General features: G+C 42.2%; 1 protein-coding gene and 1 long non-coding RNA gene across 2 annotated transcripts in view; one reads left to right on the top strand and one right to left on the bottom strand.

Annotated features, from left to right (window-relative positions):
• Positions 1-20,293, bottom strand: part of LOC115076788 — a 194,172-nt gene that overhangs the window by 51,985 nt on the left and 121,894 nt on the right. The gene's annotated exons all lie outside the window — the stretch shown is intronic.
• The window catches only part of IGSF11 (immunoglobulin superfamily member 11), a 137,218-nt gene that overhangs the window by 102,788 nt on the left and 14,137 nt on the right, over positions 1-20,293 (top strand). Inside the window, exon 2 of the mRNA XM_029578667.1 lies at positions 19,786-19,949. Coding sequence (XP_029434527.1) covers positions 19,786-19,949 — 164 coding nt within the window. The remainder of the gene's footprint in view (positions 1-19,785; positions 19,950-20,293) is intronic.

Raw genomic sequence — 20,293 nt, 5'->3', positions numbered from 1 at the left:
GATCTCTACACAAAACCTACATGCTAGCAGAATACTTCACCTCTGTCACACAAATTTCAACACATGCAGACCCCTCATCAAATACAGAATAAGGAATTATATATTAGAAAAAGAAATATGTAGATGAAATCTGAATTTGTCCTGCTATCCTCTCCCCTTTTTGTTACCTGCAGATAGGAGGAGAGGGGGCACAAGAGAGGAAAAGGGGCTAGAATAGGGAGGGTTCTTGTTTGCTTTGCTCTGCTACATCCACCCCCATCCAGTTCCTTGCATGCTGCCTGAGAATGGAGGGGCTGGAGTAGGAAGCAGACGGCTGATCTCTGCTGCCTGAGATTTGGGGCACTGGCCAATAGTCATCTGGACAGAGCCTTGTGTGCTTGTGCCCATAAGTAAAAGCAGCCTTGCTGATGACGCCCCCTTGCGCTTGACACCGGGGGCAACCGCCCTCCTCCCAGTCCCAGCTCTGTGGAGGTGTAACGCAGTAGATAATGGTAGAAAAAGATCAGCTACTCCATCCATTCTGTCAAGGATATATCCCAAGCCATACAGCATGACTATCTGGAAGATAATTGCTCCTTATCCAAGACAGTTTGTCCCCCAATTTCCTGGGTAGCTGAGCATGTAGGATCCCCCTCTTAGTTCACCCCCATGTCCATCTACAAGGTCCCAGAATCATACAAACAATCACCAACATCCCCGAAGCAGTTACTTGAACATAAGGCCTTCATTGTTGGTGTGGTCTTTCCTTATTTGCCTCACCACCATCACTACGGTGCTGCATTGATCAAGTTAACATGAGGTGCACACAGTGGTAATTTTGTCACTAATAAAGGCACTGGGTGGGGCTCAGCTGTGGCTGCCTCTACCCTTCAATTTTTTCCCAATAGGGAAAGGAAAGACACCTCAAAAAGACTGCAGGTTGATGACTTGGCATAAAATCACCACTGGGCGCACTTGGTCTTCCAAGTTTATGTGAGTAACTGCGTTTCTGCTGGGAGACTTAGTTATTAATGTACTAGCAGCCTGCTAGTTTATTCCATCATTGCAGTCTGCCAGCCTGACCTGCCAGAAATGTTATTCTGCCGTCTTTTCTGCTTTTTTTGCAAGGATCCTCTGTGCTCATCTCGTGCCTTCTTGAAGTCCGATACTGTTTTTAGCCTCCATCACCCAAGTCAGGGAGGAAGATGTTCCATGCATTCAGCACCTTCTCTGTGAAAAAAATTGCCTAATGTTTCCAAGTCTGGTAGAAGCTGACTGAACTGCAATCTTTGGCATGCAGTGCCTTCACTTGTAGGCATGATCTGTAGTATCTCATGAGAGTCAGTACTCACTGAGGGGCCGATGCAAAAAAATTGCGCTGAAAGCAGGCGCTGTGTATTCAGTGCCTGCTTTCATAATGCGCCCCCAGGCACCTCTCCTGGGGGCGCGACGCAATATTTAAATTAGGGCTCGTGCTGTCGAGGAGGCACTAGGGGCGATTGCGTCAGGTGTCCTGATAAATTCAGCATCCGTACTCGGAACCTGACTACCGGCACCAGAAGGAGTGTATAAAATCAATATTAAAGTGTCGGGCACTTAATATTATTTTATTCACTCCTTCACTTATTGCAGATTGGTCCCTTTACTGTCACTGCTCATTGGTCCTTTCACTGACAAATGTCAGTGAAAAGGACCAATGAGCAATAAGTGAAGGAGTGAATAAAATAATATTAAGTGCCTGACACTTTAATATTGATTTATATACTCCTTCTGGTGCCGGTAGTCAGGTTTGGAGAATGGACGCTGGTTTAACCAGCGTCCATTTTCCAAACCCCTACCACTGCTTTTTTTTAAACTTTTTTTTTATTATTAATTTTTTAAAGAGTTGCTCCTCCCACTTAATATCCCAAGGGGATTAGTTAGCGCCTCTACAACCCGCATCCAACTGCTGGTTATACAGTGCGCTGGGCTCAGGGCACTGTATTGCATCAGCCCCTGAATCACTAGTTATGCCTGGATGTGAGAAACACGAGTGAAAGACTGTATTTAATGGAGAACTTAGAATACCCAGCAAGAGTCCCCACCGACTGTCTTCATGAACAGAAGGACAGATGAAGTGCCATTTAAGAAGATAACGCTAGTGTGTGGCCACACATTTTCCTTTTATTAATTAGTAAGATCTGACTGCCAGCAAGCACATGGAGTGCCAGACATTCTGCAGAGTTGGGGCGGCTGATTTGAGTTCTAAATAATGCATTTTACTCATAAATTTTCCAAACCACGAGTGGGTTTTTTTTTTGTTTTATTTAATTTTCAATCTGTTGCTTGGTATTAAAGACTTACGAGCATGCATGAATGTGGAAAGGCACAGAATTCCTACCTTTTCATATTTCAGGAAGGGGGAAGGCTGTCGAAGATTAAATGCAGGATACTAGGTGATGGATTTAAGTTTTTTAATTGGGAGGGGGGGGGGGGGGAATCAAGAACCTAGCTTTTAAACCATCCTTGTTAAATGGCTGAGATTCAGTAAATGTTTATGCACCTCTCACATCAGATAAATGACAACATAAATTCTATTTTGCTGCCAGCCACAGAGAAAATGTTTGGTGCTATTAAAAAAAGCAATCAACCATTCTAAACATTTGTACAAACAATTTTTTTCTTTAACTGATTTACTCTGAAAATGCCAAACTGCTTTAACAGTTGGTCTGCTGGCCCAAAGGGCCGGTATTTCACTACCCTGCAAACAGGCATACAGACAGGCATACAGGCATATGGACAGGAAATGCACAGAATGATCAGACTGGTTTTGACTTGGTGGCCAGTGATCAACCCTTGAGATGAACCCATCCAGTCAAGGGCCATAGACCATAGGCCCTTCACTTCAAACAGCGGTGCAGGTCCCAGTTCAGCACAATCAGAGGTCTCCCTGCACAACCCATGGTGCAGAGGGAAAGGAAAGGTGGAAGAAGGAATGACTCTACTGGGGTCATCGTGAAACTCATTAGATGTGCCATCTGAAGACACAGTCCCCTCAGTTTATGGGATGAGTGAAAGAGCTGATACCTGTACCATGTGCGATCCACCTGGTCTGTTAATATGGAAGTGCTGTTGAGAAGCACCTTCTCCTGGGAATTGATGCCACCTTAATCTTTGCTATCCATTAGATGAAAGTTTTTTTCACCTGTATTATTCAACATATAAATAAAATCTGTACTGTGTTATCTAATAAGTAAAATGTCACTTTTTCAGAGACTCTGGAAAAATAAAAATCCTCTAACGATGAATCATTTAAAATGGCCACTGCAACTGGGAATGTATATGGCCTTAGTAAATAAAAAAATAAAAAGTGCCTGGTCCTCTGTTATCCTCTGAGTTCCTGGGAAACTCTTTCCCTCTCCTCCCCCCCCACCCTGGTTTTTATATTATTCAAGATCACTAACCAAAGGCTTTAATGACAGACTAATGTCTCATTGTTTTGTTTAGTGTTAGTTCACACATTTTAATTGGTAGCATGAGGTGAGTTACATTCAGGTACAATAGGTATCATTCCTCACCTAACAAGAGGAAAAGAAAAATACACACAAGAGTTTTTTGGGCCTCATACTTCCTTCTTTCTTGGTCTGCTCAATAGGAACTAGTGCTTGGGATTCTTGCAACTCTCTCTGGAGATTTTTCCTCTGTTTTAAGACTCCCTCTCCTCTCCCCCAGGACATCTCTGTGCCTAGTCTGGTCATGGAAGCACTGGTCCTGAGCAGACCTGGGAACCTCTGAGTTCTGGGGGAGGGGAGAAGGAGGAACAAGGGAGCGTCAGATATTGCTGTGCGGACTTTTTCTCTGTGGCCAAGCAGGATGACTTCAGCCACGCAAGTGGGTGGTGATATTTGATGGCGCCGATAAGTAAATCTGCTCTCCCAGAGCCCAAAAAGATCCAGAAGATCTTTCTGGGCATGCGTGAGTTTTCTTACAAGTCTCCTCAGTCATTCTTTTCCTGCCAAGATGAGAAGATGCATTATAGCTCTCGCTGCAGGCTATTGTATCATTACCATCTCTTTTCCCTTTATTAGTTTAAAATTCTTTGTCTCCAAACTGAAAAATAATACTCTTACCTTTTACATCTCTTCTTCATGATAGTTTGATTTAACCATTTCGCTGTTCATTATGTCCTTGAAAAAGCTGGGAGTTAAAAGATGCCCAATATGCAATTCTTATGGGGGAGGGAAGAGGAGAGGCTGATCTCAGGTTCAGATTCTAGAGTTGAAATAGCTGTTGTAGGAATTGTACTGGAGATTTCAGTATATGTTTTGTATGCAATTATTGTATGTATGTGTATGGTAAAAGGAAATGCCTTTTCAAGGAACAGGAGAAATGACAGGCCGCTTGCTTCTTTCTCTCAGAAACACACATGCAAACTGAAAGCCTTCCAGCAGGCAAGAGCTAGCATCTAAGCCAATAGGAATCAGAATCAGTGGGGCTGGAAACATGTGAACATATATATTATACATATATATTATATGTGAACAAATATATTATATCATACACAAGGTTACACTTAAACATAACCTTTGCTTTCAGTCAAGGCTTGGAAATCTTCAAAGCCCTGAACTTTGTATACAAAGTTGTTTTGTTCCTACTTGTAAGCTAGCGTGATATCACAGAAAGACTACAAGAGACTTCCTGTTGGTATGTATATATGTATAATGGGGGCAGAACATGCAACTACAAGAGAAACAATCACACACAAACTTACTAGAACTTGGAGCAATCTTCAGGACTTTGAAGATTTTCAAGCCTTGACTGAAAGCAAAGGTTATACTTATGTAAATGGCCAACTTGGTTGTCTTTTTATGTCAAAAAGCAAGGTGGGACAGTATCTTTCATCCTCTGCAAGGAAACATGCAAAATCTGGAACTGGGCAATATCACACAAAATGTTTCCCACAGCCAGACACCACCTGGGTAAACCAAATCAGAGAGCGGATATTTTAAGCAGTCATCTTCAGTCACACACTTGGTCACTGGTCAATGAGATAGCTCAATAACTTTCCATATGTGAGGATCTCTTTGCAGCTCCCTTTGATGACAAATTCCCCCTTTATTGTTCCAAAAGACCAGTAAATGATGGTCCGACCATAGATGTGTTTTCCTGGAACTGAGGTATTCCAAGAGGATACAAAAGCTGAGGTGAGATAAAGGTACAATGATTTTAAATAGCACCTTTATGGCCATAGCAAATTTGGTTTCCATGGCCTCAATATTTTGCCATTCAACAGCCGATCAAGCTCAAAACATTATTTCATTCAATAGAAAGGGATACTTCTCAATCCCAGTCTCCAATCACTGACTCTGACTACTTGGATATTGAAAGGCAATTAGTGCACAACATGAATCTACCAGATAAGTATCTAATGTAGTTCTTGTGTCAAGAAAACCCTATAATTTCAAATGGACATGATTTTCTATTTAGTATAAAAACAGTATCCATTTATCTGTTCCAGTTCAATACTCTTTTAATACTACACCCAACAGACCCTGAATGCCATAACAGCATATCATTAACATTCAGAAAGTCTTCCTGTATTGCATCAATCTACTGTCGCTAGATTCATGAAAGGAATGACAAATTTTTGTCCACCAATAAGCAATCCTCTTACTCAGTTCTTCTGCCACTAAAGGTTCAAATACGAGTTTCATAAGTTGCGCAAGGACCACGTTAAAATCCCACTAACACTTTCGCACTACCAGTAAGCCCTGGGTAAGTCCTGTTTTCCAGCTAGAGCAGTGCAGGACAGTAAGGGGTAGATTTAAAAAAATAGCGCGATCGTATACTTTTGTTGGCACACCAGGCGCAAACAAAAGTACGCTGGATTTTATAAGATCCGCGCGTATCTTATAAAATCCGGGTTCGGCGCACACAAGGCTGCCGATTTTGGCAGCCTGTGTGCGAAGAGCCGCGCAGCCTGCCTCAGTTCCCTCCGAGGCCGCTCCAAAATTGGAGCGGCCTCGGAGGGAACTTTCTTTCACCCTCCCCTCACCTTCCCCTCCCTTCCCCTACCTAACCCACCCCCCCGGCCCTATCTAAACCCCCCCTACCTTTATCCATGGATTTACGCCTGCCGGAGGCAGATGTAAATCTGCGCGCGCCAGCAGCCCGCTGGCGCGCCAAGACCCGACCCGGGGGCTGTTCCGGAGGGCGCGGTCACGCCCCCGGGCCGAAACCATGCCCCCGGGCTCGCCCCCGAAACGCCGCGTCATTTGGCGACACCCCCGACACGCCCCCTTAAAAAAGACCCGGGACTTATGCGTGTCCCGGGGCTCTGCGCGTGCCAGCGGCCTATGCAAAATAGGCCGCTGGCATGTGATGGGCCCTGCTCGCGTAAATCCAGCTGGATTTACGCGAGCAGGGCATGTTAAATTCCGCCCGTAAGGGGGGAGGATACCATTTTCAAATGCCAGCCTCCTCCCTTTGAGGGGTCTGGAAAGACCGTTCCCCGAGAGATTTTTTTTTAGAGCCGCTCCGTAGAAAGAGTCTGCCTCCGGAGCGTTAGGACATAGTTAAGGCACGTAACCTGATTTATATTTTTCAGGCCCAGTCAGGGGGATCAGCCTGTGGAATCTGACCCAGGGTCGGGAGAGTTTCCTCCAGTCTACTCGCTAGCTGGTTGGGCTTATCCCCTCTGGGTTTGTTTCAGGATCTGAGATTTAAGTGATAGGAGGCCTGGTGAAATCCTGTGCACCATCTAGACTGATTAGGGAACCCCTGTTTTTTGGGGCTGCACAGGTTAGGGAAGACCTGCCTCTCTACCCCCTCAATGAAGACGGAGGAGGTGGTGACCTGGTGCCGGGATCCTCCGGCGGTAAATTTGATTTACAAGGGAAGAGACTTTGTTCTGAGGCTCAAGAGGGCAGTGTTCGTCTGCTCCTTCTTTCCTGACTGGAACACCAAGAGTTGAAGGTCCAAATGACTAAGAAAAGAACAAGGAATACTGATCTAACCACAAGTACACATTTTCTTGACATCACCCAGAGTCTTCGCTCTGGGGGAGAGAAAGGGACTTGTAAACTCTCTGCGCCAAGACTGTTTTGTCCATTTTTATGCAGGGTTGGAAGGGAAATTTCTGCCACACAATAAAAATGGGTACCTTTCCCACCCAGGACCTTTATTCCTCCACTCCCTGGAAAGTAGAGATACCCTGGGTCCCTGTTAGGGATTCTTTTGCACAGATTGAGAGAACTTTCAATTGGATGGCTTAACTGGAAGGCTGAGAACCGAATCATTTGTGCCATATCCAACTGCTTATCTGCTAGTAAACTTTATTTTGGACACCACTGTAGAGCCTAGATAGCGCACAGTGGAACTCTACTATTGTATATTCCTCTCCCAGGGATATACAAGATCTGTGAAACACCGTTAGCACTCGGGGACCTGAAAAGAAACTCTCCCCTCCCCACCCACCCCCCCCCCCCCCCCCCCCCCCACCCAGTAAAGAACTTAGTCTTTTCTTCCCTAAAGTGTAAGTCCAGCTAGCCAGGGTTCCCGCCCTGAAGAGATGATAATCTTTTATGCCCTACTGGAAGGCGGGGTTACACAAGTGAGAAACTTTTAGTAGTAGTCGCAACTTCTGCATGCAGAATGAATGAATTATAAGCACTAGTTTTTTTCATTCTCCTTACACATAGTTCTACAAAAACAGAAGAGTTGTTAAAACTCCCCCTACATTTCTACCTGATGTGGTATCTTAAGTCTCACTTAAATCAATCCATTGTTCTACTACATTCTTTTCTAAACTGCAGGGTTAGGGGGCTTCCGGGTCTGGGGCAGGATTACGGGCTGCAAGAAAATGACTTGCCTCCCAAAATTTGCCACCCTGGTGGGCCTATGCATAAAGCCAAGCCTACTGGTCCCATTGCCACCGAGTTGCTGGACCTGCTGCTCTTGGTTGGATAACAGTAATTTGCTAGCAGCAGGCTTTGAAAAGGGAATTGTCTGGAGAGTAATCCCTCGTTTTTGTCTGAATCAACAGCTGGCCTTTTATCGTTTCTCCAGTTCTTTCTTTTTAACTTTTGCTCCTGTAGCAAACTGTTCCTCTTCCTCCTTAGCATGTTGGAGTGTAATCTGGGCAGTGCACTTTATCTTGCTCAGCTGGGGAGGTGACTGCCCAAGAAAGATCTCTCCCGCAGTGGGAGAGCAGGCCATTCATTATTAGCAGAGATGGCACAGGAATGCCACTTTATCATAGCTTCCAAGGACAGCAGCAGCTATGCATCCTCCAGAACACGCAACTGAATTTCATTGTCTTTTGTTATCATTGCTAGGGGAGATTCCCTGTGAATTGCATTTTTTTTTTTGTAATGTCCAGACATCAGTTTCAACACTTTTCTCTTTTACTTCTTTAAATATTGGGACCTAAATGCAGGATTTTCCTTCTTTTATTTTCATGTTATGTTTACAGTTTCACACATGTATTAAGCAGGGAAATGGTTTTGTAGTATTAACTCATTTTTCACAATTTAGTTTCTTGTCTGCTGCGTATTTGGCAATGACTTTTGTCAGCACACTGAGCATGTTAGCCGACAGTTCAGATATATAGATAATTTTATCCTTAGGAAATAACTGCTACTGTATGCTAAATGGTAACAGAGATGATATTAGGAAGATTGATCATCAAGAACCATCTTTTGATATGAAGACTGCAGACTGTGGTGCACCAGCTGTCTCTGTGCTCAGCTTTCCTCTTTATTATCTCTGTTTCCAGATCTCAACCATTTTATTGACTGCTCTCTGTCTTCCTGCATCTCTTTTAACCTTCTGTCTTTTCGCCTTCTTTATTTTTCCACGGAGTTTCACCAGGGCAGTATAGTTCAGGATAAAACTAATAGATAGGAAAAAGGGCAGACTCCTGCCTTCCTTACACTAGTTTTTTTGTTTGTTTTTTTTAAACCATAGGTCAGTTTTTAAGAGTTCGCTGTAAAATAGATTTTGAACAGCAGATAGATGAAACCTATAAGAGAAGATGTGGAAAGGGGCCAAATTCCAGCAATCTTAATGCACTGAACATGATCATGGGTGAGAACCAGTGATCTGTGATGGATTTGAAACAATTTGTTTTACCTGTTGTTGCAAAATCTAAAATGCTGGTATAATCTTAAAAGCTACTGCAAGCATGAGAGATTGTAGGACTTTGTATGTGCAAAAGATCACAGTATCCATTCCAAGAGCTAGTCTTGTATGTGGTCTTTTAATTGCCATGGGTTCTTCATGGCTAGCGCCACCTAGTGGCTGTTGTGGGCTACGTCTGTATATAGGTACCCTCAAATTATCAAAGCACTGGCAGATAACTATTGTACCTGATTCACAATATCCATGTATCGCATGTTCTTTGCCACAAATGCAATTCTTACTTTGGGCCTAGTCAAGATAGCCCCACTTTTGAAGGCTTGCTTGCAGCAGCTGTCACATAAGCACATGTATGAGAAATGTATAATTTATTTATTTTATTTATTTAACAGTTTTTTTATACCGACCTTCATAGTAAATAACCATATCGGATCGGTTTACATTTAACAGAGGGTATAACTGAAGGAACAATTCAGGTAAACAATAAATAACCATAGAAAGGAATAAGTCAAAGTTACAATCAACGGGAGTCAAGAACTTGGAAGCTTAAAAACAAGCTGGAAGGAAGATAAAGGCAAGTATTAATTATGAAAGATACGATAGAGAGAACGGGTTAAAGCTTGAAAGTGCTTTAACCTGGAGGTACCATAGTTCATGAAAATAAATGCCAAGGCCGGATGAGAGTGGAAGCCATTAGTGATTGTCTGGAGGATCGGAGAAGACTTGGTGGAAGAGCCACGTCTTGAGTCTTTTTCTGAAAGTAAGAGCAGGGTTCCAATCTGAGGTTTGCAGGGATGTTATTCCAAATAGATGGGCCTGCTATCGAAAAGCTCTGTCTTTGGTCGTGGAGAGACGTGTGGCCTTAGTCGGAGGAAATTGTAGAGAGCCTTTGAGACCCTCTCTAGTTGGTCTGTTAGAGGAGTGGAGTTTGAATGGGATTTCCAAGTCGAGTTGAAGTTGATGATGTATGGTTTTGTGAATTAGGGTGATTGATTTGTATAGGATTCTAAAATTACTGGTAACCCAATGTAGGTTACTGAGGATGGGTGAGATGTGTTCACCGCGGCTGGTGCTGGTCAGCAGTCTCGCTGCCGCATTTTGTACATCTGCAGTGGTTTGGTGGTAGATTTGGGGAGGCCTAGGAAGAGTGCACTGCAGTAGTCTATTTTGGCGAATAGTAGCGCTTGTAGGACTGTCCTGAAGTCCTGGAAAAATAGTAATGGTTTAAGACGTTTTAGAACCTGTAGTCTGTAGAAGCAATCCTTGGAGGTTGTGTTGACCATTTTCTTTAAGTTTAGTCGATTGTCTAGTATTGCCCCAAGGTCTCTAACATGCTTACAGGTAATGTGAGAATTGTGAGGTGATGGTGGCGGAAAATTGTTTTCATTTGAGGAGATGAGGAGTAGCTCTGTCTTTGAGGCATTGAGGACCAGGTTTAAGCTGTTAAGTAGATTGGTGATGGAAAGAAGGCAGTTATTCCAATGGGTAAGAGCTTTTGAGATAGATTCTGTTATAGGGATTAGAATCTGCACGTCGTCTGCATACAGATAATGAATTAAGTTGAGATCCGATAACAGTTGGCAGAGGGGGAGAAGATAAATGTTGAAGAGGGTTGGAGATAAGGAGGATCCTTGTGGTACACCTACGGTTGAATTTGTTAGGGGAGACTCTTTGTTGTTGATTTTGACCTTAAAAGTTCTATTGCTGAGGAAGGACTTGAACCATTTTTGGGCTGATCCAGAGATGCCGATATCTGCTAGGCGATCTAGAAGGATGGAGTGGTTGACTGTATCAAATGCCGCCGAGATGTCCAACAGGACTAATAGAAAGGAATGTCCTTTGTCTAACCCCATTAGGATATGATCTGTAAGTGAGATGAGGAGGGTTTCCGTGTTGCGTGCTTTGCGGAAACCATATTGCGAAGGGAATAGGATATTATGGTACTCTAGATATTCAGAAAGCTGGGTGTTTACCAGTTTCTCCGTAAGTTTGGCAACGAATGGGAGATTAGAAATGGGTCTGAAATTCGCCAGAACATTGGGGTCTAAATTATGTTTCTTGAGGAGGGGCTTGAGAGAAGCGTTTTTTAGACTGTCTGGGTAACTTCCTTGAGTTAGAAGGCCGTTGATGATGCTTGTCAGAGGTCCTGAGATCGTGTTCGGGATGAGAAGCAGGAGTTTCGATGGGATATTATCAGCCGGATGGCTAGAAGGTTTCTGTTTTTTTAGGAGGGATTCAATCTCTTTGGTGGAAATATATTCGAAACTGTCGAACTTGGGTCTACTAAGGGAGTTGGAATTCTCTCCTGACTTGAGAGGTGTAGTGTTTGGAGGGAGGAGGGCGAGGGTATTTAGAGTTTTCTGTTGAAAAAATGCAGCGAGCTCATTCACCTTGGTTAGAGCTTGTTCATCTGGAATAGATGGAGGGGTTGATTTAGTGATTTGTGTTACATAAGCAAATAGGGCCTGGGCATCGTACTGGAAGTGGTGTATTTTGTTAGCATAGTATTCCTTTTTTTTTTGTAGAATAGAAGTCCTGTAGTGATGTAAGAATCCCTTAAATGTTGAGAGGGTAGATGTGTTAGGGGTTTTGCGCCATCTATTTTCTTTATGTCGCAATTCCTGCTTCATCTGTTTTAGTTCGGAGCTGAACCAGGGTTGATTTCCCTTTTTTGTTGGATTGATTGTTTTGGAGACTAATGGGCACCATTTGTTTGCAACTTGTTCAGTAATCTTGTGCCAGGAGGAAAGGGCTGAGTCAGGATTAGATTGGTCTAAGTTAGAGAGTTCTTTGGAAAGCTGCTCACTAAGTATCTCCGATGGACATGCTTTCCTGAATTGAATGGTAGAGAGGTGCGGAGAGGAGAGTGTCTGTTTGCATGTGGAGAAGGAAGATTCAATCAAGAAATGGTCAGACCAAGGGATAGGGGTACATGTGGGTTCTGTTGTGCAAGAGAAATTGGAGTTGATGAATATTAGATCCAGAGTGCGTCCAGCTTTGTGTGTGGGGCTGTTGATGGTCTGAGTGAATCCCATTGCACTGAGAGTGGTGAGGAGGGCTTCGCAGTTCGCAGAGCGGGGTATAGCGTCGGTATGGAGGTTGAAATCACCCATAATCATTGTTGGTAGGTCTCCGTTAATATGTTTCACAATTGATTCTATGAGGGGGGAGGGGTCCGTTTCTAGAATTCCCGGGGGAGCATAGACTAACAGTATTTGTAGATGTTTTGATTTGACTAACCCCAGTTCCAATTTGGAGTCAGTCTTGATTGTATGTGCGGTCAGTCTGAGTTCTTTCTTGGTGGCTAGAAGAAGTCCGCCTCCTCTTTTTTTGTGTCTGTGGAAGGTGAAAATGTCATATGTATGGATAGGTAGTTGGTTGGTTAAGGCGATGTCAGAATTTTTTAACCAGGTTTCTGTGATGGCACAGATGTCTGGGTTGGAATCCAGGAGGTAATCATTGAGGATGTGTGTCTTTTTAGTTAAGGAATGTGCATTGAAGAGGGTTACTGAGAGTAGCGTGAGGCCTAGCAGTTGGTTCAAAGGTGAAGTCATGATTGGGATAATTCTTTTTTGTATGACGTTGGTGAAGTTGGTTGAGGGGATTCTTCTTTGATTGTGGATGATTGGGATGTTGTAAGTGTACATAGTGAGTGGGATTCTGGAGGAGGTTTAGACTGGGAAGCACTTGGAATGAATTTGGTAGCAAACTGGTGAAAGTCTGCAGTAAATAGAGGAGATGTCTGAGGATGGATGAGGGAAAGGTGTTTGTCTGAATGATGAGAGTCCTGGATGAATGCTGAGGGTGGCTGGATGAATGATGAGAGTCCTGGATGAATGCTGAGGGTGGCTGGATGAATGATGAGAGTCCTGGATGTGTGGAATGCTATCATGTGTGGAATGCTATCATGACAGCATCGCATTAGCAACCAATGTGGAATGCTATCATGACAGCATCGCATTAGCAACCAATATCAAAAAAACTGGTGAAATATGTGATAGAAATATGAACAAAATATAAGAAAAAAAGACTAGAGCAACGAGCTCGTCAGCTCAGCTCAGCCAAATGCCCGACACTGCTAGTGTCTCGAAAGTTTCTTCTTCAGGGGCTTTAAGCAATGTCCAGAGCTGACGAGCTGATTGCTCTAGTCTTTTTTGGAAAAGATAAGTTCTTTGTCCTTTCACTAAAATTGAGTTGATGCTATAAAGCTTTTTATAAAAAATTGTTCTAAGCAAAAGCTTTTAAAAAAAAGTCTCTTCAAAAAAATGTTTTCTTGTGATTTAAAAAGACGGCATACTTCAACGTGAAATGGAAAAAGGTTACCCCCATGATTAATACAAACGAGCAGTCACATTTGAAATAAGTGCATGAGATCTAAAACATTGTTCCAGTGTAAATGTATAATTGCTCAAATATGAGGGTGTACCTTATTCAATAGTTCGCGTTGAATATATGTGATTTTTTCTTATATTTTAGCATCACATTAGCAATATCAAGCTTTATGTTCATAGGGAATAGATGTAATGAAAACTGGTATCTGCAATCAGAATCAAAATCAAGCCCTTTCTGGCAGTGGCACACACATCTGAGCCTAGAGGGGTATGGGGGCTGGAGTAAATATGCTAGAATAGACCCTCCTCCCCCTGGAGGTTGAACAGCAAGGGGAGAGACGGCAGTGGATACTCCATTCCCCTTAACTCCAAGGCTGGTCTGCGGCCATGAAGAACAGCTCAGTGGGAAGAGGGGTGATAAGCGGGTTGGGAAAATGAACGCTCAATACTAGCGTCCGTTTTCTCCCGCTACTGGTACAATATACATGGCCTGGACTGGTTATCTTTCACGTGTACATTGGGTCCCCAGAATTATTATTTTTTATCTGAATCTGCTTTCTTTGGTTCCTCCTACTTAGTACTGCAACAATACTAATAGGATGAATCACACAAGGCAGGATTTTTTATTTTTAATCAATGTGCCCTTGAGCATGGCATACCTTTACACTAGCGTAAAATTTGCCACCTTGCAATGGGCGCATTGACCGCGTAGGACATTTTTTGAATTTTGGTGGTTTGGATGCGCTAATCCCTGTATTGCATTGGGAGTTATGGGCGCCCGTGTTAATATGTGCGCTAGCCGCAGTGCATGGGATTGCATCAGCCTGCGAGTACTGCGTGAGCCTTGCCTCTGCTCCCTCTTTATTGTAAGGGGCCTGTGCTGGACACTAGCTGCCTCTCTTGTTTCATGAGGTCAGCAGAATTTTACATTGATTGTGGTAGATTTGAGTGGTGTCAAGCCCTCTGAGTTGGAGATACTGATGTGAAACATGCTTGTCAGCCCATCTGTCAACATCGCTGTTTTATGCTTCCTCAAAGTAGTAATATTTCTTAAATTGTACTTTTGTTGTGCATGTTGGTATGCCCTGCCTTTTTATTGTAGCATTTTGCTTGTTAATTCTGACTACTATAAAACCACCCTAGACCATTTAGAACATAAGGGCCATGATGGGTCAGTCCAAGGGCCATCGACCCCCAGAACTCTGCCTCCGACAGTGGCCAATCCAAGTTGCAAGTACCCGGCAGATCCCCACAAAGCAGATAATTGCAGTAGCAGTGACTGAGATTTCATGAAAAAGGATGATGGAAAAAGCGAGTCGGTCAGTAGCGGGGAAGCAGTCTGAGGCCAGAATTAAGATTGAGGAACATTTTGTTAGATACTGCACGAGGCCAGCAATAAGAGGGGAACGAGTGAGGCTTGACAATATGCATAATGTTCACAGTTAATGAGACTATCTTTCACTGAGAGATAATTACTCAAAGTAAGGAGGGGCATATTTGCCTTTTGGACATGAAATACAGTTAGACTTCTGTCTTTCTTTAACATATAAAGGAGATTTAACACAGTTTGATAGTTGTGAGTTAATTAATGGAAAGCCCTAACCTATTATCAACCTGAATTATTAGTGAATCTGTGCCTTCACCCAAAAAGGAGGTGTGTGCATGATCACCAGAAAGTGAAGAGACAATATAGCACAGGACCAGAGGTTACTCTTGATGGAAAACATGTTGCTGTTTAATTAACCCTTAATACGTTAAACAAGTGCAATACTCAAAATAATCAACAGTTAAAGGATCACCACATAAGCCAATTATGATGCGGTCTGAAATCTAATACACAGGTTTTGCTTTTAAAAGGAGGCCACTTTTGAACTCCTTACAACTTCATCTCAGTATTAAAACATTTCATGGACAATAGAGTCACGTTGTGGAAATGGCCCTCAGGTGCTGTGTCTGTCACTGCACTGTTGGGCGAGTCAGAATCTGAATGTGTATCTTGCAACCATGTCTGCACACATCCCATCACCGATTCCCTTTGTCACACTGGGCCCAGCTTGCTTGTCCAAACCACTTGCGTTTCTTGCTAGTCAGCCTGCAGCATGCAGTGGGCTCGGTGAAGAGGAATCTGTGCTTCCTGATAGGTTACGTCATGTATTATTAAAGCATGTGCCACTTTAGAGAGGCCAAAAGAAAAACTCTTCTCAGCTCATTTACAACCATAGCACTATGAGGAAATGAAAATTGCTTAAGTGCTCAAGCAATAGATGAGTAAAGCCTAAACATGCTACTGCGCTTAGTTAATCCAGTTAAAGCCACTGAAGGGAGTATTGGAAGGGTGAGGTCTTGCATAACCGAGTAAAGGATTTTATTCCTTCCACTGACTACAATAAAATAGAAGACAGGACTAAAAGGGGAAGCATTTTCTCTGCCATGGAGGGGTGCTCTAACTATACTTCAGCTAGGCTAGCATGGTCAGGAGGACACTGTCAATCTTTCTTCTCTAGCACCAGGAGACTTTCTAGACACACATCCCCCTCCCCCCAAAAAAATAATTTAATTTAAATTTTTCTGTTCTGCCAAATGCTCTGCAAATTGATCTAGGCAACTTACAAAATAACATAACTCTATCAAAGTACACATATAAGATATAGTACATCAATCAAACAAAACAATCGGATAACAACAAGCCAAGATAAAACAATGCCCAGCCAAACATTAGAACACTGAAAGATCCTAAAAGTGAGTTTTAAAAGCCCAGCACGTGCCAAAACTGGGAGATGCACAATTATGTCGGGCCGGCATGTGCAGAGCTGATTTTAAAAGCCATCTGTGTACGCATGTTTCTCCCGGTACGCACACAAATGAAAAAGTCCAAGAAAGGGACAGGGCGTGGGTGTTCCTGGATTTATATATGAAACCAGCACACAAATATTTATGAGCACAAGCATGCGCGGGGCCCCATACTGCGTAAATTTACTTTTGCTCTGGATGGCGTGTAAGACCTAAAACAAAAAAATATAGGCATGCAGCAGGGTTTTAAGGGTCATGGTTAAGAGGGGAAAAGGAAGGCTATTTAAATAGGGTGGGGTTTAGGAAGTCCTATCCCTTACCTGGGCAAACTGGGAATGAAGTGGTTTAATTGGTAATTGTGTTGGCATGCCTTTCTATTAAAGTCCTCCTACTTAGAAGGTAGAGGTGGCATTTGCGTGCACATGCACACGTCTATATAAAATTGTGTACACCTACATGTATTCAGCCTATATTATATCTTCAAATCTTGCTTTTTTCAAACACCGAGGCAGTCTCTACTTAATACTGCTGCAAACGCAGTCTTCGTTCTCCAAGCTCAGCTTCATTGTTTTACGATATCCACATACAATTAACCTCCAAGCTCTAACTCATTCGTCTCTGCAAAATTCACCATTACCTCCTGTCAAAGTCGCTCACGGCTTCAAATACGCGATCAAGAGATTTGAAGAAATAAAATAACGGAGGTGTTGAAGATCATCCCAAGGATTGAATAGAGCGGTTGTGTCACAATTAAAGTGGCTTCGGCAGCCAAGTGAGACCAATGATTTTTCTATACATCACAAAGAAATGAGTGGAGCAATGGCTCCTGTTCAATGACGAGAGTCATCTATTGAGTATATTGGATTGAAAATTTCCCTGAAGAAGCTATCAGGCGAAACAAGGGACCTGTTGGGATTTATTAAGATTGGTATTGGGATTGATTAAATTTGGGATTTATAAAAATTCAACAGATTAAATGTATCGGGGGTCTAAAAATTCAATATAGAGTTTGTTGTTGTTTAACATGAGACTAATATCAGGAATCTAGATAGCTCATTGAGTATTTGCCACATAAGGAGTATGTAAGATATGAACAAGATTAGCCTAATGAATTTGTCTAACACTGTGAAATTAGAAAAATCAGAAACAGAGGTTATTTTCATTATGGTTTATGGAATCTGATTTTGGAGGTAGTTTTTATGAGTGAGATGTTAGTACGATTGAGTATGTATGGGTATGAGTGAATTGTTTTTTAATTGAGATATTTAAAATATGTTGAGGGTATTTTGATAATCACACAATTAATGGATGTTAAATGCAATTTGTTGTGTATGTATGAACTATTTGAAGAATAATAAAAATTGTTTGTGATATAGAGACAGTATAAAAATATTTAAATGTGCTTGTATCCCACTCTGGAAGGAGTGGGTTTTTTGGTATTAAGTGTTAAGCACTGAACAAATAGTGATACTGCCTGAATGCTAGAAGGTCCTGCTAGAAGGTCCTGCTTTTCTCTGATAGCCAAATGATGTACATTGTACAAAGTGGAGCCAACAAGAGGAAGAGGGAACTGCTATAATGATACTGTATGGAATGGTGGTTAATCAAATTAAATAATAATATATATACCTACAGGCATATTTTCTTAAGAGGGGACTGCTAATAGTTTTCCCACAGAGTGAAGGGCATGAGTTGGCATGCAAACTAACAGAAGGCTTTTGAAATATTCAGGGCCATCTTCTTTAAGAGCTCTGTAGACTAAGAAAAACAGCTTAAATGTTGTCCCAAAGGCAAAGGCAGCCAATGGAGCACTTTTAGCCAAGTAGAAATGTGATCTCTCCGAATGCAGTCTATCAATTCAGCAGAAGAATTCTGAACTAACAGGAAAACTTAAGACCATGGCTTGAACAACAAAATGAAAGTCTTCAATATTGAGGATATATCTGAGACACCTTGCCAGACTGAGTTTAAAAATACAGATTTTAACACTGCATTAATATGAGGCTTGAAGATAAGGCTATAGAGCAAAGTACAATCTCAAGGTTCCAAGTCAAGAATGGAAATATCTATTCATCAATATGTTATTGTAATAGTACATCACAACTTACCCAAAGCACTTCAGTTTTCTGATAGGCCTTTTTTTTTTTTTTTTTAAATATCCAGATCCCATTAGCTTGGATACACTTGATTAGTGAGGTCAAAGTTGTGTGGAGGCAGGGTCTAGCCAGCAGAAAAAAGATGAATATCATCACACAGATCTTAAAATGTACCGCATACAATGCAATAAACTCCCCCAAGAGACAGAGGTAAATGTTAAACAATGCAACAGACAAAGCTGATCCCTGGGGTACTCCAGAAACATCAGATAATTTGGATTTTGGGACTGCCTTTTCAAGTTATGCTCAAGGCAGCTTACAACTTTATTACAATTCAGGTACAAGTCCATACCTCAAACAGCTTACAATCTAATACCTGAAGCAGTGGGAGAGAGTGACTTGCTTAAGGTCACAAGCAGTGTCTGTGCGTGTGAAAATGGAGGGAGCAGTTTAAACCCTGGTTTCACCTGTTTCTCAGCCCATTGCTCTAACTACTAGGCCTTTTCAGCACTGACTGCACTATGTCTTGTGATTTCTCCTAACTTGGGAGATTTTAGAATACCTATGGAGATCCCCTGAGAAGGGCTGCTATTGTATTTGGGAGGGTAGGTAATCTGTCTGCATCCTTTCTGACCCATAAGCCTGCAGCACCTGGTTTATGGTAGGAAATTTAGCACAAAAAAAACCTTTAAAAAAAAGACTCAAAACATGGCTGCTCAGCCAAGCGTTTCCCTAATCCCTTATGAACCATCTCTCCCTCCTTTACAAGCGGACTAGCATTTTTATCTTTTCTAGAGTGATGTTGTTAGGATTAAGACACTTCTTGCTGGCAGCTATTGTATCACTGTTTATCATTCCATCCATTTGAATATTCCTTTTATCTCCCCTGGACCTCTTTACCCACCCTCTCCCATCCTTCTAGTAATTTACCGCGTCCACTCTTTCTTTGTTTCGCCCCAGTTCTCTTTTGTCTTCTCTCTTCCAATAGTTGGTTAGCCTCCCCGTTATATACTTCCTGGTTTCTGTGTACCTATTAGTTGCTTGCTCGCGAAGAGCTTGGTATTTTTACATCCATTGTGAACTCCATGGCTAACCCCATATAACTCCATTGTTAACTCCATTGTTAATTGGTACTTAACCCCTTTGTTAATTCCCAGTTTTTGTTTCCCTTGTTTGATGTAAAGCATACTTTTATGCGATTCTCGTTTCAATGTAAACCGATCTGATATGTCACTTTGGTACATGAAGGTCGGTATATAAAAATTCCAAATAAATAAATAAATACAGATTATACAATACCAGAACTGGAAGAGAGAGTGTCTGCTGTGCCATACTTCTAGTGGGAGAGGTCATGGTGATCACTGGCTTTTCTCAGAACTACTAGTCAGTCTGCTCAACTGAGAAGTGAATCTGGGAGAAGGGAATCAGGATATTATCCTCCCCATTACATATTTTCTCTGCTTATTGTGTAGGTTTAGTGAATGCACTGGAAGTATCGGTGAGCTCTGGGAGTATCCAGGTGGCCCGAGGTCAGACAGTGGTCTTGCCTTGCACCTTTGTTACCAGCGCAGCGCTTACTAACCTCAATGTCATCTGGATGGTAATCCCTCTCTCCAATGCCAATCAGCCTGAGCAGGTAAGCAGGACAGGTGACAGCTTTCTCTTTGTTACAATATTTATAGAGTGGAAGAAAAGATATTGCCTATAATGTTCCAGAGACACATTATTAAATCTGTAGTATATATATACAGTTGTGCTCATAAGTTTACATATCCTGGCAGAATTTGTAAGATGTGTAGCATTTTAAGAAAACATGAGTGATCAGACAAAAACGTCTGTTATTTTTTGAGTGTTTCAAATTGAACTATTTATGCAGCACAGAATAGCACTATCATTAAACAAACCATAGCAATAAAGGCAATAATAAAATAGTCGTGTTCAAATGTTTCCATATCTTTAGTTCTTAATATCATGCATTGC

The sequence above is a fragment of the Rhinatrema bivittatum genome, chromosome 15, assembly GCF_901001135.1.
Source record: "Rhinatrema bivittatum chromosome 15, aRhiBiv1.1, whole genome shotgun sequence".
In the NCBI taxonomy this organism is placed as follows: domain Eukaryota; kingdom Metazoa; phylum Chordata; class Amphibia; order Gymnophiona; family Rhinatrematidae; genus Rhinatrema; species Rhinatrema bivittatum.
The sequence above is the reverse complement of the archived record's forward strand: the minus strand, read 5'-3'. Positions and strand labels throughout refer to the sequence as shown.